This window comes from Oryctolagus cuniculus, chromosome 5, assembly GCF_964237555.1.
Source record: "Oryctolagus cuniculus chromosome 5, mOryCun1.1, whole genome shotgun sequence".
Taxonomy (NCBI): domain Eukaryota; kingdom Metazoa; phylum Chordata; class Mammalia; order Lagomorpha; family Leporidae; genus Oryctolagus; species Oryctolagus cuniculus.
The window spans coordinates 141405638-141420962 of NC_091436.1; the positions used below are offsets into that span (position 1 = coordinate 141405638).

The 15325-nt window shown below is 53.2% G+C and overlaps 1 protein-coding gene across 7 annotated transcripts; it reads right to left on the bottom strand.

Moving 5' to 3' along the window:
• Positions 1–283: 283 nt before the first annotated feature.
• Positions 284–15078, bottom strand: LOC103347083 (USP6 N-terminal-like protein). Of its 7 annotated transcripts, none has more exons than XM_051840741.2 (14): positions 14916–15078; positions 12249–12318; positions 11964–12087; positions 10744–10783; positions 10263–10343; positions 9734–9841; positions 9045–9154; positions 5793–5841; positions 5396–5516; positions 4708–4802; positions 4315–4380; positions 3259–3358; positions 2780–2932; positions 284–1369 (listed from the first exon to the last, which is right to left on the bottom strand). In XM_051840741.2, exons 3-14 carry the CDS (start codon positions 12083–12085, stop codon positions 783–785), a joined length of 1632 nt encoding a protein of 543 aa, XP_051696701.1. In that variant the 5' UTR covers positions 12086–12087; positions 12249–12318; positions 14916–15078; the 3' UTR covers positions 284–782. The 7 variants fall into 7 exon arrangements, with proteins under 7 accessions (XP_051696701.1, XP_051696696.1, XP_051696699.1 ...); XM_051840736.2 differs by having other exon boundaries at positions 12002–12087; positions 14916–15076; XM_051840739.2 differs by lacking the exon at positions 14916–15078 and adding an exon at positions 13296–13454.
• Between the last annotated feature and the right edge of the window lie 247 nt (positions 15079–15325).

Sequence of the window (15325 nt, forward strand, 5' to 3'; positions counted from 1 at the left end):
TGGGAGAATCCACACCTTGGTGCCACTGCACCCTGTTCTCCCTTTCCCAGTGACTTGAGTTGCCACAGACCTGGAGACGCACTGGCTGCTTGGCATGCACTTTATCCTATGGGTCCCAGGAAGGTGCTTTCCATTGTCCCCACTTGCATCCATGGGGCTGGCCACAGGCACAACTCCCACAGGAAATGTCACTGTCTTTGTCCTCTAGTCATTGAGATAAAGCCCAACACCTCTGTTTCCCTGATATTCATTTGCAGCCTAGAAGAAATGCAAACCAGTGTGCTATCAGGGTATGAACAACTTTATGTGAAAAATAGAAAAATCTTGGCATTCTCAGAACTTGTGTCTCTTAGGCAGAGGCACCTATGTTTCTGAGGAGAGCACTGGGACACAAGGAGGTTGTGTGCAAAAGTTGAGCCTGCTGCTGATCAGCATGGGCTGGGTCATGAGGGCTCTTCCTCCCTCCCCAGACCACACACCCTGCTGTCCTGTGTAGGAGGAGGCCCGGAGGCTAGTAGGGTTTACAGGGACTTGGGGGAATGACGTGGCCCTGTCCTGGCTCCTGAAGGCCTCTGTAGGTGATTGTCCATGACCATGAGAGGCATGGGCTGAGGGGCTACAGTTCTGGGTGCGAGTCTACAGCCCGAGTGCTGGGTCAGCAGTGGGCTGGGGGAACTCAGTTCCAATGGCACCAGGACAGATCTGGAAGTATTTTTAGAGCAGGATCCCTGAAGGGTGATGCCGTTTGGGGGCCAGTAGTCTGCAGGTCCCTGAGGGCCACATTATGGAGGGACGCCCATCCTGCCAGGCCTTGCATGGTCCGTGTACTGTCCCAGATCAGGGTGAGGCAGACCAGAGATGTGAATCCTGAGGACCTTGACGGAGCTATTGCAGGGCTGCCTAGGACTGCACTGCTCATCAGCCTTCTTTTTGGACTCCAGAGCGGTGAACTCTCTGCCACCAGACTGTTGACGGCGGCGAGCTGCAGAGCATGCCTGGGACCAGGCTTCTCTGCCAGACCTTGGGCCCTGCTGTGCAGGTTTGGGAGGGCACAATAGTTCCTTTTTGATTTCAGGCTGTGAGGGCCCACACTCTCCAGCATTCAGGGGCAACACTGGGGTGAAGACAAAAGCCCCTTGGGAGATGCTTTTGGTGTCCCCTGGACCTGAAGCCACCATAAAGCGGTCAGGGTTATTCCGTGAACCTGCTGCCACTTGCGTGTGTGGTGCCTGCAACTCAACTGGAACAGCACATCCAACCCGGTTCTGTCGCCAGCCCATCCTGCGCCTCCGACATGTGGGCTGAGGCCCGGGAACCAGGGATGCGAGTTCCAGGCCCAGGGGCATGCTGGGCATTTCCTCTTGTTTTGCTGAAAAGAAAGCAGATGTGCTCAGCTTCTCCCCACAGCCCTGGCACTCACGGACTGAGCCACCCAGACCTGGATCCCTGGAGCCCTCAAGGCTCTGCCTGGCTACCCCACGCTGACATTGAGGACGGCATCCAAGGTTGCTGATCCCAGATGGGAGCTACTGGGGGCTCTCCTGCTGTCCTAGGATGGCCCTGAAGGGATGGGCCAGCTCTAGGCTTTCTGCCTTTCTCTGTCCTCAACTTAGGACCCCAGGGGCATTAGCATCACCTAACTCATTTGTTACTACCCCATGGGGAATGTGAATGTGTGAATGTCTGTGGTCTGGGGGTGTTCACCCCCTAAGGTGGTGGTACTAAGAGGGGAACTGTTGGGAGAGAGGAGGACTCTTACACTGGAGGGGGAGTACCCTTCCAGGGGATGGGGAAGGACCCTGCTGCCTTCTGCCCTGCTCCTCTCACCTTCCACCATGGAGGACACAGGGGACGGCACCATCTTAGAATCTAGTCAGGCCCTCAGCAGACACTGAGTGTGTTCCCCGCCTTGACTCTAGGATGGTGGGGATCAACTTCTGTTCCTTGTGAATGACCTGGTGTCTCTTCTTAATAATGCCATCAGAAATGGACAATGATGGGGGCCTTTCTGCAGGGCTGGGCACGGTGTGGGTGTGGACCCAGCCCTGTGGACACTTATGCCCCCAGGGTAGCCTTTTCCAGGCCAGTACTGAACCCTTCCTGCTCTAAGCTGGATTCTGGATTCTGATAGGAGCCTGAAGCCTCTGCCTCCTCCCTCCAGTCCTACTGATTGACTCAGGACTCCTGCGAATGACTTCCAGGTGATCTCTGATGGAGGTGGGGAAGGTGTGGCCAAGGGCTCAGTGGCATCTCCCAACATGTCCCTGCCCCACCGGTGTGGCCTGAGGTCCCAGACAGTGGCTGCAGGCTGATGCACCCTTGCTGTCCTCTGACTGTCCCATCTGAGGGAAAAGTATAACTGACAGGTGTTTGGCCCCTGCCTCAGATCAGCTAGGACAGGACAGGGCAAGCAGCTCCTGGGACCACTGGGTTATGCCTGCCTTGGGCTGTAATTCTCAAGAGAGGTCCCAGCCTCCACCCCAGGGAACAGGAGAGCCAAAGTCTTGGGCTTGACTTCCTGGGCAGGATCTTTCTGGACACACCCACAGCCCAACCCTCATGACTGTGGTGGAAGCCTATGGAGTGATGTGGAAACCTCCGAGGAATGTTCAGGAAGCTGGTGGTACGGCAGCTGCCTTGAGGCCCTCCCAGCCACGTCTGCTTAAAGCCACAGAGGAGAAGGAGGAGGGAGGCTCAAGCAGGGCTGCTGGTTCCTGTCACCCCCGCCACTGACTTTCCCTGAGTAAGAAAGGGGAGGGCACTGTGCACTGGAGCAAACCTGAAGGAGGCAGTAGACACTTGAACTTCACCAGTTCTTCCTTGGTGGCCTGGAGCCGTCTCAGCACTGCATCATCCCGCATATCCCAGGTGCGGCGCAACCCGTCCTGCAGATACTCATGCAGGCTGTTCCCACTGCACTTTAGAAGGTATCCTAGGCATGGAGAGAGATATCAGGTCAGGAGGGGCCACAGGGATGGGGTAGTCCCACAGCCTGGCTTGTGTTTGGTGCTTCCAGGGCCATCCCATAGGGTGAACCCTACATAGGAGGCCACATTCCATGGGAGGCTGGACTAGGAATGGGCTATACACATTCGTACCCAAGATGGGTGATGCACTGGGGGTTCCTGGGAGGTTTCTACATCCCCTGACCAGCCCCCTACCCTGGGCCTGCCCTGCTGTCTCATGCCTCCATGCCCTGCTCTCTGGAGCAGAAAAGAGGGTATCTAGCACTGCCCCAGCAGAGCCCCACAGACTTACTCCTGTGGATCTTCAGGGCCGTGTATGACATTGCCGTTAGCATGGCCTCTCCCTCCAGAATGTAAACATCAAAAAATCGCAGCACCAGGGAGAAGGGGGCCTGTGGAGACAACAGTGTGGGAGGACTCAGCCCATTAAGTGTGAACAGGGCCTGTAGGGGTCACCTTGTGGTGCCCCCAGTGTGGAGGGTCCCAGCTGCACCTCTGCATGCGAGTGGGTGACCCTCAGTCAGGACTGGGACCACTTCAGAGTGTCTCCCAGGCCACTCAAATATCCTAAATGCACCAAGAGAAGGGGAAACAAGGCTTGGCACAATGATGCTCACTTGGAGGCCACCGAGGCTGCTCTGAACAACATGGGACCTTCTGGGAGGAGCAGGACCCAACTATGAAATATGCAGAGGGATCCATCCTTAGCAGGGGTGGCCCAGTCTTGCCTTTTGGAAGCAAAGCAGCTACAGCTATGCTTGAGTCTGGTGTGGAGACCTCAGGGACCTTGTGGAGCTCTCTCTTCCTCACTGGCTTTCCCAGGGTGGATGCTCTCCAGGACTAATTGCCATGTTGGCCCTGAGACTCACCCTCTGCCATGGGAGGTGCCCCCTCCTGAGGGCCCCATCAGGGCCCTCTAGGGGCTAGGGTGAGTACAACCCTTCTATGGAAGATAGGGACTCTCAGGACAATAGAGCTGGCCCTATGCTGAGAAATTTTTCTTTTTTCATTTTTTTTTAGATTTATTTTGTTCATTTGAAAGAGTTACAGAGAGAGAGGAAGAGACAGAGAGACATCTTCCATCCTCTGATTTAGGCTCCAAATGCCTTAAATGGCTGGAGCTGAGCCGATCTGAAGCCAGGAGCTTCCTCCAAGAACTTGGACCATCCTCTAATACTTTCTTAGGTGCATTAGCAAAGAGCTGGAATAGAATTGGAGCAGCTGGGACTTGAACTGGCACCCATAAAGGATGCCAGCACTGCAGGCCAGGGCTTTAACCTGCTGTGTCACAGTGCAGGCTCCATAATCAGGAATTCCCCAGGACACAGAGTCTCCTCTGTATGCTTACCTCATCGACAAAGCACTGTTGGAACCACTTCTGGGTGTATGCTGCAGTAGACACTCCCTGGCTGTCCTGAAGGAAGGGGCAGAGGAGCTCAGGGCCCAGGGTCAGCAAATCTCCCTGGGCTCTCATCACAGTCTACTGGAAAGGACTGTATGCCCAGGCCTTGTGTGTCGCCTTCACCTGAACCCACCCCTTATACCTGCATAGTGCTGGTGACAGTGGCCTGATACCCATGACCTCACCAGGGGAAAGGAAAGGAAACTCCTGAGCCTCTGCAAAGCTGTGATTCCCAAGGAAAGCCCTGGCCAGACCCTTCTTCTTAGCCACCCTGGCACACTTTGGGCCCCCATTCTACCACCATCCCTGTCACAGAACAGCAAAGGGCTACTGACTCACCAGATGTTTTTTTAATTTTGGCACACGACACTTCAGTATGTTGTCATGGTGTTGCTGCAGCCGCTCCAGCTTAGTTCTATTGGCCTTGTAAAATCCTGAGATGCCCAGCCCCGAGCGCGTCACAGCCATGTGGCAGGGAGGTAGGGCCACAGAGCACATGACTGTAGGGGCTCTCACCACACAGGGATAGGTAAGACTGTGACAGGGTCAGCCTGAGCTGACCTACCCAGGGCAGAGGACCATGGGAGGGAGGTGAGTGCTGATAGGGGGTCCCTGGGTGGTGAGTCTTCCAGTTACCCTGGTGGGGCCTGGGTAGAGCCTGACCATCCGCTGGGGGCAGTAGTCAGGGTGGGAGAACCAAGATACAGGAAGCTGCCATCTGAAACCTTCTAGCTTCAGACTCATAGATGCCCAATTTGCAGGACACACCAAGTGGCTGCAGGGCCACCAGGGATATAGAAGTCACCAGGACCAGGTGGACTCTGAGGGTTGAGGGTGCAAGATGTGGAAGGTAGTCACAGGGAAGCTGAAGGGTCCTTGACTGATGGGAGACCAAGGGTCTCATTTGGTTCAGAGGATCCCCCTTCAGTTGTGACTCCCATGGGACCCTTAAAGGAAATGGTCTTAGACACAGAGAAGCCAAGTAAGGGTGGGAGTTGTAACAGTCCCACCTCCTCCAGCCACGTACCGTGCATCGCGTGCTTGGGCTTCGACATGAGTTGTGTCAGGGCCCAGAATGCGTCATCCTCGTCTAAGAACATCAGTAGCACGGCAGCCACCCAGTTCATACCCTGCCTGTAGCCCGCCTCCTGCAAGAGCCAGACACTGGGAAAGGTCACACCAGAAAAGCCCATCTCACCTGGGACATGGACCTCACCTGGGAGGGCAGATCTCACAGGGAAGGTGTCACGTTTGCTCAGCTCTTATAGTCTGAATAGGTAGACCCTGGGCCTTGACCCCCGCCCCTTTTCAGCTCAGTGACATTCCACACAACCTGTCTACCACAGCTAGCATCTCTGTGACATGGTACCCCATGATGCACAGCCTGGGATTGAGGCCTGGTGCAGGAACCCTGGAATACTCACATGATCAAACGCAGAGTAAGCCAGAAGGACATGGAACAGCGCCTGCTGCCTGGGAAGGAGAGGGGAGGGGCATTGCTGTGTTCTGCTGAGGCTTTAGTTCAACTTTGGGAACTGACCCTGACAGCAGCACTGAGGCTCCAATAAATTCTCTGTGAAGGTTCAGTGAGGTTTCAGGTCAGTTGTGCATTTCTATTTATTTGGGGAGATATCATGGGTACACCTTGGTGTACACATCGGTGCATAGGGGCAGGTTTACTGTCAGTCTTGTGGATTTTCTTTCATTAAAGCACTGGAATGTTCAATTCCAGGTGATTGAACCAGTGGGGAATCTCCCAAGCTCATGGCTAAAGCATACAGAGCAGCTCCTTCTCCTGCAGTGTCCCCACACAACCTCTACAAAGTCAAACTCTCCAGTCACAGCAGCCCCGGTAGCCACTGCTCTGGCTCCTGTGCTTAAAGATCAGATTTTCTCAGAGGCCCTGTGAGGGACTGCACACAGTGGATGCCTTGGTAGTCTGAATTCCTTCACTGGACAGTGTACCTGGGACCCAGTCATGCGCTCTGGGCCTCAGTGGCTTCTTCCTGTTTTCACTGAGTTCTGCTCAGTGTCATTCAGGGTCCTAGTGGACAGGTTCTCCTGCTGGAGGTCATGGAGGTCACCTCCACATTCTTGGGAATGTGAAGAAAAGTGGGCTTTTTTTTTCCTGAACTTAATCCTCCAAGCTGGTGGGATATACAGCTTTGCACAATTTGGGCTGCACAGCAGATGCATGCTTGGCCACACCATTTTGCTCAGGGGCTCTGCAATCCCTGAGGACAACAATGACAGTTACTATTCCTGGGTGGTATCAGAGGTATCATTATTGATTTCTTACTGTTCTTTGTATAATCTGAACACATGCCCTACATTATCTAGATGTTTTACAAGCATCTCCCACTTTGAAGCTTTCTACTTCTTTCTTTTTATGGTGTCTATTGTAAGAAAGATTCAATGAGTTCTGTATTTCATGGATTGTCCTAGGGGAGTCATCCACAACCTCATTAAATCACAGCAGATGACTGACATCATTTCTTTCCCTCACTTTTCTTTTTCAAGATTTATTTGATAAGAAAAGTTATGGGGTAGGAGGAGAAAGAGAGAGATCTTTCATCTGCTGGCTCATTCCCCAAATGGCCCCTAAGGCCTGGGCTGGGCCAGGCCAAAGTCAGCAAACTGGATCTCTCCCCATGTCTCTTATATGCAAAGCAGAGGCCTTAGCACTTGGGCAATCCTCTGCTGCCTTCCCAGCTACATCAGGAAGGAGCTGGATAGGTAGCGGGCAACCAGGATTTGAATTAGAACCCATATGGAATTCCAGCACCACAGATGGCAGCTCAACCCACTGTGCCATAGCATAGCCCCTTTCCACATTTTCTTTCAGAACTTTGTTCTGTTTCAGTGTTGCATCTATAATCCATTTTGAATTTGTCTCACATAAAATATGCATGGCGTTGGGTATCTTGGTTTTGTCTGTAAGCGCTCTGTGATTCCCACACATTCATGCCATCTGCAAGTGATGGCTGCTTCCTTCTTCCTTTCCAATCATGGTTTCATGTCTTTTTCTATCCTTATTACAGAGATGGGCCTGGCAGTACCACGCTAATGTCAGTGGTGGAAGGGCCATTCTTGGTAGGGGTAGCTCCTGGGAGAAAACCCTTCCTCCAATTCCCTGCTGGTCCAGATTGCTAAGACTTTGTCATGAGTGCACGCTGCATTGTGATAAATGCTGACTCAGCATCTCCCCAGCACCCGTGCCCCCCCCCGGGGGGGGAAGAGGGTGGGGTTGCTCATGTAGGTGCTCAGAGGGAGAGTTCTGGGGTGAGTTTCAGATTCACACTTATATTTTTGGATGATCCCTCTTGCATGGCTGCAGTTTCAGGTCTTGTGACACCAAAATACTTAGTGCTGAAGTCAATGGAGACATTGATATCTTCCCTTGGCTGAAATGACAGTGTAGTTTCAAGTCTACCATAACTTGATTGTGACCCCAGTCACCCAAGAGAGAACTCAGGCTTCTGATCAGAACAAATTCTTCAAAGATGGCTCCCGGGAGAGATGAGCACTGACTGGGGCTGGAGGAACTGCAGCCAGATTGCAGGTGTGAGGGGATGATCTTATACTTGTACATAAACATGGGACCTACCCATTAGATGTCAATCATGACATGCACAGAGAATGGAGGACTAAATCCTTGCCTGGATGAGCGACCCTGGAGAGTAGCCGGCTCCTCTCTTTGTGGCATCTGTGCGATGGAATTTTGGACTCTCCATTCTTGGTACTCATGAATGATTGACACTATGTAAAACCAACATCTTCAACACAAATATGGAATTGCACAGAGTGGAACAGTGTCATGTACATTGTATAGCTCTCCGACCAGGTGGTGCAGCCTTGGCCATACCATCAGTGCTGCACTGCCCTAATATCTCTGTTCTCTGAGACGCAGACTCCTGGAGGCCCCACTGTGCTGAGGTCCAGCCCCTTAAGTCCCACCCATGGTCCAGCTTTCAGGCAGCCCACACTCATCCCTGCCACATTCTGCAATGGTCCAGTCCTGCCACAGCCATGCCATGTTCTCTTTGCTATCCCATGCAACACAAAACCCCCTGTCCTGTAAACCTCTCTCTAGGCTCTACCTGCACTGGACCCAAGTAAGGCACAGGGCTCCCCCTACCTCTCTAGGCTTGTTCACCAGCCTCACCTCAGAGCCCAGCCTCCAGGCCTTCATCATCCTGGCTGTAGCTTGGGCTCCTTGCCCCCTACTGACCCTGGAACTCACATTTTTGCTCCCTCCCCTTCCCAAGGCTAGCACTTTGTCACCCATTGGGTCTTTACTTTCATGTTAACACCTGGGAATCCCTTGTCCCAGTGCCCTCCCGGGAGACCCTGGCCTCAGGTTCTGCAGAGCCTTTGACACCTGGCAGCTTTGTGTTTGCTGCCTTCATTCTCTGCTGGGGCCACCTGTGTTCCAGCCTCACCTGCCCTGCCTCCAAGTAGGTCTTGGTGCCATAACTGCTCAGGACACAGAGCTGGCTGAACCCTGAGCTGGCAGATCCTTTAGGAGGGGTCCTGTGTTCAGGACCCCAAGCTTGCCTGACTATGTCTCTTACAGGACACCAAGTCACTCTTAGGTTTTGTCCATCTCCCCAGGGACCTTGTCTCCTGCTGCAGGATCTGTCTGTCCCCAGGACTCCCAAGTCTAAGAGCCTCACTTGACTCCATAACGCTGCCGGAACATGACATGGTTCTGGAATGTTCTCCTGATGTCAGCATCGATCTGGTGGACGTGCTCTGACAATAGTTTGCCCTGCTCCTTCATTTGCTGTAAGACAGGCCACAGCGGGGAGAGGTCAGATTCAGGACACAGATGCCCACCTTCCCAACAGCCACCCCAAAGCCTGTAGTGCTGCTGCCTGAAGGATGCATCCTTCAGGAAGCTCATTCTCCTTCTGTTCCCTATCCAGGAGGGTCACTGGTGCCAGTTGAAGGTGGCATGAGTTGAAGGCAGGTGGGCTATGGTGAGGGAAGGTGAAAGAAGAATAGGGGAGGTCCAGGTAAGTGTCTCCCACAGGAAACCAGCATGGGAAGGCAGGAGGCCTCTGTCTATTCTGGGACTCAGTATCTGCCCTGGGCCTGCCTCTGGACAAACTGCACAGAACAGGACCAAGGGTAGAGGGGCAGGGCCCCTGGCAGGTGGGGGTGGGGGTGGGGGTACCCAGGACCTGGCTACATCTGAAACATGCTGAGAAGAGAGGATCCATAGAGGAAAGCTGGAGCCCCAGAGATCCTGAGTGTGGGCCTGGGACCACTACTGCTCTGCTTCCCCCCATTCCAGACACCAGTGCCCCTGACAGGGTCTGGCCTGTGAAAGCCACCCTGGCTGAGGGCAGAAGAGCTGTACCTGGTATTTTCCAGGATTATCTGCCTTCACTTTGTCCACATCCAACAGGAGAGACCACACCTTTCCCCGCACTGGGAGAGGGATGCCTTTGTAGACACGGCTCTCCATCTATTGCAAAGCAGAGACTGTGGTGAAGCAGGTTGCAGGGTCAGCCTGGGGAGGGCTAGGATTAGGAGGCATTGGGACCATGGAAGCCTGGACTGTGTCCTGTCCTGGGCCTCACCATTCCCCAGTGACATAGAGGACCCGGGCCTAAGGGCTGGGGCTGGCATTTCAATGGATCATCTCTAGAGGGGCCAATAGCTTCCTTACCCTGGGCCTAGGGTGATCTAAGCCCTGTCATCGGCTTCTCTATCAGGAGAGTGACCTGGCATGGATGGGCAGGAAGCTGAGGGAGGCCTGTGTCCTTGAGATCAGGACAAGGAGCCATCTGCAGCCCCAGAGGCAGGCAGGGCCCAGACACAGAGATAGGGGCCAAAAAGGCTAACTCTGCAGTTAGCAGGAGGTCCCAGGCCCACGACACCTCTACCTTCTTGCTGCTCTGATATTGAGTCCAGTGCTTTATCATCTTCAACCACTTTTCAACTCGTTGAGCCTCCTGATGTCTGTGCTGAAAAAGCAGAGAGGGTGGTATAAGCCCAGCTGTTGGCCTTCCTAGGGGGCCCTGGAGGCAGCCCGGGAGCCCTGAGATAAATGAACTGGAAGGAGCCAGAAAAGGATCAGAGCCCAAGCCCAGACTTACTGACAGGTGAGCACTAGCAGCCTGACATCAAGACAACAAACCATCCTGATCTCAGGCCAGATACTCCTGGCCTCTGGTGGGTCTCAGCCAAAAGGGTGGCCAGTGGACTTGGACCCTTGGGCTGCAGGTCTGACCTTGGCCTGGTGGGTTTGGTAGAACAACCCCTAAGTTCCTTCAGGACCTGCAGTTCCATTGACCACTGCCTGAGTCCACAGGCCATTGCAGGTCTGCCTCCCGCACTATCTGCCCAGGGAAGTTGGCCTCTCACCTTGGCCTCCAGGATTCTGTCCCTGAGAAGCATCTTCTCTCTGGAAGGCAAGGGAGGCCAAACTGTGAGTCGCTGAGCCAGGCCAGGCACTATCCACCTCCTTGGTCAGGCAGGTTAAGGGCTGGCCCAGTCCCATTCAGCTCTGAGACTGAGCTCAGGACACTTCAAAGGGAAGGGAAGGGGTGGTTTTCCTCTGGGGCATGCAGGCCTGGCAGGGGATCCTGGTTTCCCAGGAAGACTCTGGGGATGCCATGGGGAAGCCCTTCCTGGGCTTGGAGTGGGTCCCCTTGTAGGTGCTGAGAAAGGTCATTCTTAGGAGGGAGGGCTACCCAGGCTGGGCAGAATGGGGCACTTCAGCAGAGAGCAACCAGGCACCCTGAGTCGGGGTCTGGCTTGAGTCCTTCCCAGGCTAAGAAGGTGAAATCCTGTGTCCAGCCTTCTGGTGTCCACAGCCCTCAGAGGACCCACCCTGAACTGACTGTTCTTGCTGTTTCCCAGCCACTGACCCTACCTGCCCCACCTCCCCACCCTGTCCTGTCTGGCACAGAGCTGACGACAATTTCTCACTCGCCCCTCAGTTCCTCCACTCTTCAGGGTCCTGGGACCTGCTCAGCTCCACCCACACACTATGCAGTCTCGTTAGTCACCTGAGTCCAGCCATTTTTATCCCCCTACCTGTCTTGGGATGACTGTGGAACAGATCCAGGGCCTGCTTCCTCCACCCCAGGCCTGAATTCTCCTCCCAGCATCAGGCCCAGTGGCAACTTCCTCCTGCTGAAAACCCTAAGGGCCCTGCTCCCTTCTCAGTAAGTCTCCATGTGGGTCCCCAGCACCCAAAGACACCACTACTGCTCCTAAAACCCCTTTCCCCAGGACATCTCTGGCCTGAGCCCCTGCAGTCGCAGTGACAGGCTGAACTGCAGCTCCCAAGACAGCCAGGCATCACTTGGTCATGACCAACCTCCAGACAGCTGACGACCAGGCAGGCTTGGCCAAGGGCAGCTGTAACCTCAGTCTGCCCCTGTCTTCTGGCTGAGGTAGAGGCCACAGTGTGAGTTCCCAGCTCCTGCTCCATATGCGACTCTGCCCCTGGGTGGTCTGAGCGCCTCACAGGGCCACTCAGCTGGGACCCCAGGCCCACCAGGCCTGCACTGCAATGGGGGCCCAGGAAAAGATTGTCCCGGGGAGACGAGAGCACTGCGCTGGGTGAAGTCACTCACTGCCCCTGCTCCACACTGTGGTGGGTGTGGGCACTCACTGCAGGATCCCCAGGTAGTTTATGAATGGGCGGGTGTTGATGTCCTCCTCTTCTGGATGCTCCACCTGTGCCCGTCCTCGGCATCCCTGAAACCCAGAGGGGGCTGAGTGAGAGACCTGTGGCACAAATCAGGGGGAAGAGCAGGGTGGCCCCTCCTGCCTCTGTCCCCACAGGGCCTGGGACCCTGTGACCATGGTCCCTGGTGTGCAAGGCAAGGCCCCTCCTCCAGGCAGCAGCCTGGTCATACCTGCTCATACTTCCTGATGATCACTTCTCTCTTCTGGGTTAACTGGGGCTTCACAGCCTCCATGGCTATGCTGTAAGATAAACATCCAACCCTGACCCACATGGGAGAGCCCAGACATTGCTCCCAAGCTCCGTGGGTAACAGCAAACCTCAGCAATGCCATCGGTGCCTGTCACCTTCCCACATGGATACCCTTGTCAGCTTCACTGACCCACTCAGAAGCTGGGAGTTTCCACGCTCTGGGGAGCCACTCTGAGCTGGGGAGGGGGGTAGGAAGAGGCTTAGGAACTGCTTGTGGAGATCAAGAAAGGATGTTGCTAAGAGGTTCCAGCCCCAGCTCACCTAGAATGGTTAAGAGCAAACCTGGCCTGTGCAGTGAGGCTCCTCAAGCCCTGCCCACAGTGCCTGCCGAGGCCTGGGATCTGCAAGGGAGGTGCCCTCAGAGACTCTGATGCTCCCAGGAGCTGCGTTCCTCCTTCCTGACTCTTGGGAGCCCCTGTTCTGTTTGGGACCTTCCATATGTGGCCCCACTGATGGACACTCACTCTGTCCATCTGATCAAAGGGGACAGCGCTCCAGACAGGCAGGAAGCACCCATACCAGGCTCCCAAAAGGTGACTTGTCCAGAGCATGGGGACTGAGATGAGCCTTGCAGGGCAGTCCTGTGCATCCCCCTTGGTTGACAGGAAGGACCTCCTCCCTAGCCAGGCATGTGCTTGTCCTATAGTGTCCTTGACTGCCAGAGGACAGGGTAATCTGCACTCCTCCTAGCCAAAGGATACACACCTTCACTGTGTCCACAGCAGGCCTGGTCCCACCCTCAGGCCAGTGCCTCCCAGAATGCAGACCCCAGGACCTAATGCCTGTACAGACTCCCACCAAGGGTATATTCTCACCACCCCACGGGAACACTATGGAGAAAGATGGAGGCACCTCCTAGAGCTCAGTTGGCAATAACATCAGCAACAGCGCTGAGAGGCCAGTGCCACCCACCTGCAAGTGATGCTCCCCATATGAACTGGCCAGGAGGACAGCATCATCAACTCACCTCCACTCTAAACCCAACCACCGCTGCCAAATTGTCCCCTTTCCTCAAAAACCAATTCCAGTTAGTCAGTCACTAGGAAAACTAGTATCCTACACCTGCTCCAGAACATAGAGCAAGTATACAGTGACAGTGACATCATAGAATTTTACCAGCCTGTCACAATGGCACCCTCACTGGTCAGTAGGAACCAGAGTCAGTGCCCCGTCCCCTGCACAGGAAAACCCCTGGAGGTGGTGACCATGGTCTCTCCAGGGCCCATGTGAGCCAGGGAGGCAGGGCTATGGCAGCGATGCTGTGGGCCCAGGGGTACTTGTGCCATCTGTTGGCTGTGGGCCAGGGTTGCATGTCCCTGGTGCCCTCTTCCCCCTGCCCTTCCTCTTCTCCTCCCATGCAGTTATACTTCATGATAGCCTCTTAAGCCTGTCCTTGTGAATTAAAGTTGTACAGTGGCTATTGGAAAGTTCTATGACTTTAACAAGGCATACATTTGCCTCAACCTTAAACAGTAGAATCTTAAATAGGTGGCAGAGAAACTTAATTTAACAAGTGAGAAAATGGGCATCCTTTGGGTCAGAAGGTTGAGAAGACCCAATCTCGCTAGTCCAGAACAATTTAAGAGGGAATTGCAACACATGGCCCTGGAGGGGGTCTGGTTGGTGGTAAAAACAGCAGTTTAAGAGAAACCATCCAAGACCAATTCTTGCCAATGATTTCTCAAAATGGCAGTGAAGAAGATCAGGAAATGAAGCACAAGGCATCCTGGGAAGAGAGGGCCAATTGAGACCAGGCACCAGGCCTGACTGAGCAGATGCTACCTTCCCCATAGCTTCCTAACATTGGAGACCAAGGAATGGGGGTAGTGGGCAGACACTGGGCAGGTCAGGCAGAACAGGAGGGTCAGGAAGGCCTAAGCAGAGACTGTGAAAGAAAGTCAATCCCAATCTCTTGTAGGGCGCTTCTCCTGCACAACTGCATCTGAGAGACTGTAGCTGAATGAGACAGAGTAGGAAAGGCCTGAGGTAACTGGGTTAAAAGGATGAAAGAGTTATCTGACCCTCTATGTTTACTGCCGTTCAGTTCACAATAAATAAGACATGGAATCAACCCAAATGCCCATCAACTGAAGACTGGATAAAGAAATTATGGGATATGCACACCATGGAATACTGCATAGCAGTAAAAAATGAAATCTGGTCATTTTCAACAAAATGGTTGAAACTAGAAAACATCATACTTAGTGAAATAAGCCAGTCCAAAAGGGATAAATACCATATATTCTCTCTGACCTGTGATAACTAATAGAGCACCTAAAAGTCAATCTGTAGAATTGAAATTGATACTTGAGAAGCATGACTTTGAACAGCTCTTGTATTGACTGTTGAGGAACAGATTTCATTTTTCTTCATACTATTTGTTGAACTCTTTTCTTCACATAGAGTTAATCACATGTGTATAAAGTTAATTGAAAATAGATCTTAGTAAAAAATAAGAGTGGGAAACAAAGAGGGAGGAGAACGAGGGTTGAGTATGTGGGTGGGAGGGTGGGTATGTAGGGAAGAATCACTATGCTCCTAAAGTTGTACTTCTGAAATATATGAAGCTTATAACTATAAAACTTACAGTTCTGCATGCATTTCTGTGGACTTACTTCTAAGTGTACAGTTTAAAAACTTGCCAAGGGTTGCCAAATCCCCATAAACGGGTTGGTAAAAAAGCATTTTAAGTGTTAAAGTGATCATAGAGATCAGATTAAGCATTAAAGTGGTCATATACTGTTAAAGTGATCATACAAATAGGAGTAAGTGTTTGGCAATAATAATAGAACTAAAAAGGTGTGTATGCGCCAACATGTGAAGCTGTCAATACAGCAGACTCATAGAAATACAATCGCTTAAAGTAGCATTGTGACGTCAGAACCAGCCCTTAAGGCTTCCTGGTCTGGCTGAAAAGCCCACAAGAACATTGCAGGCAGGGAAAGCCAAGACACTGTAGCAAAAAGTGTCCTCCATGAGAGACTCCTGTGGGCGAGA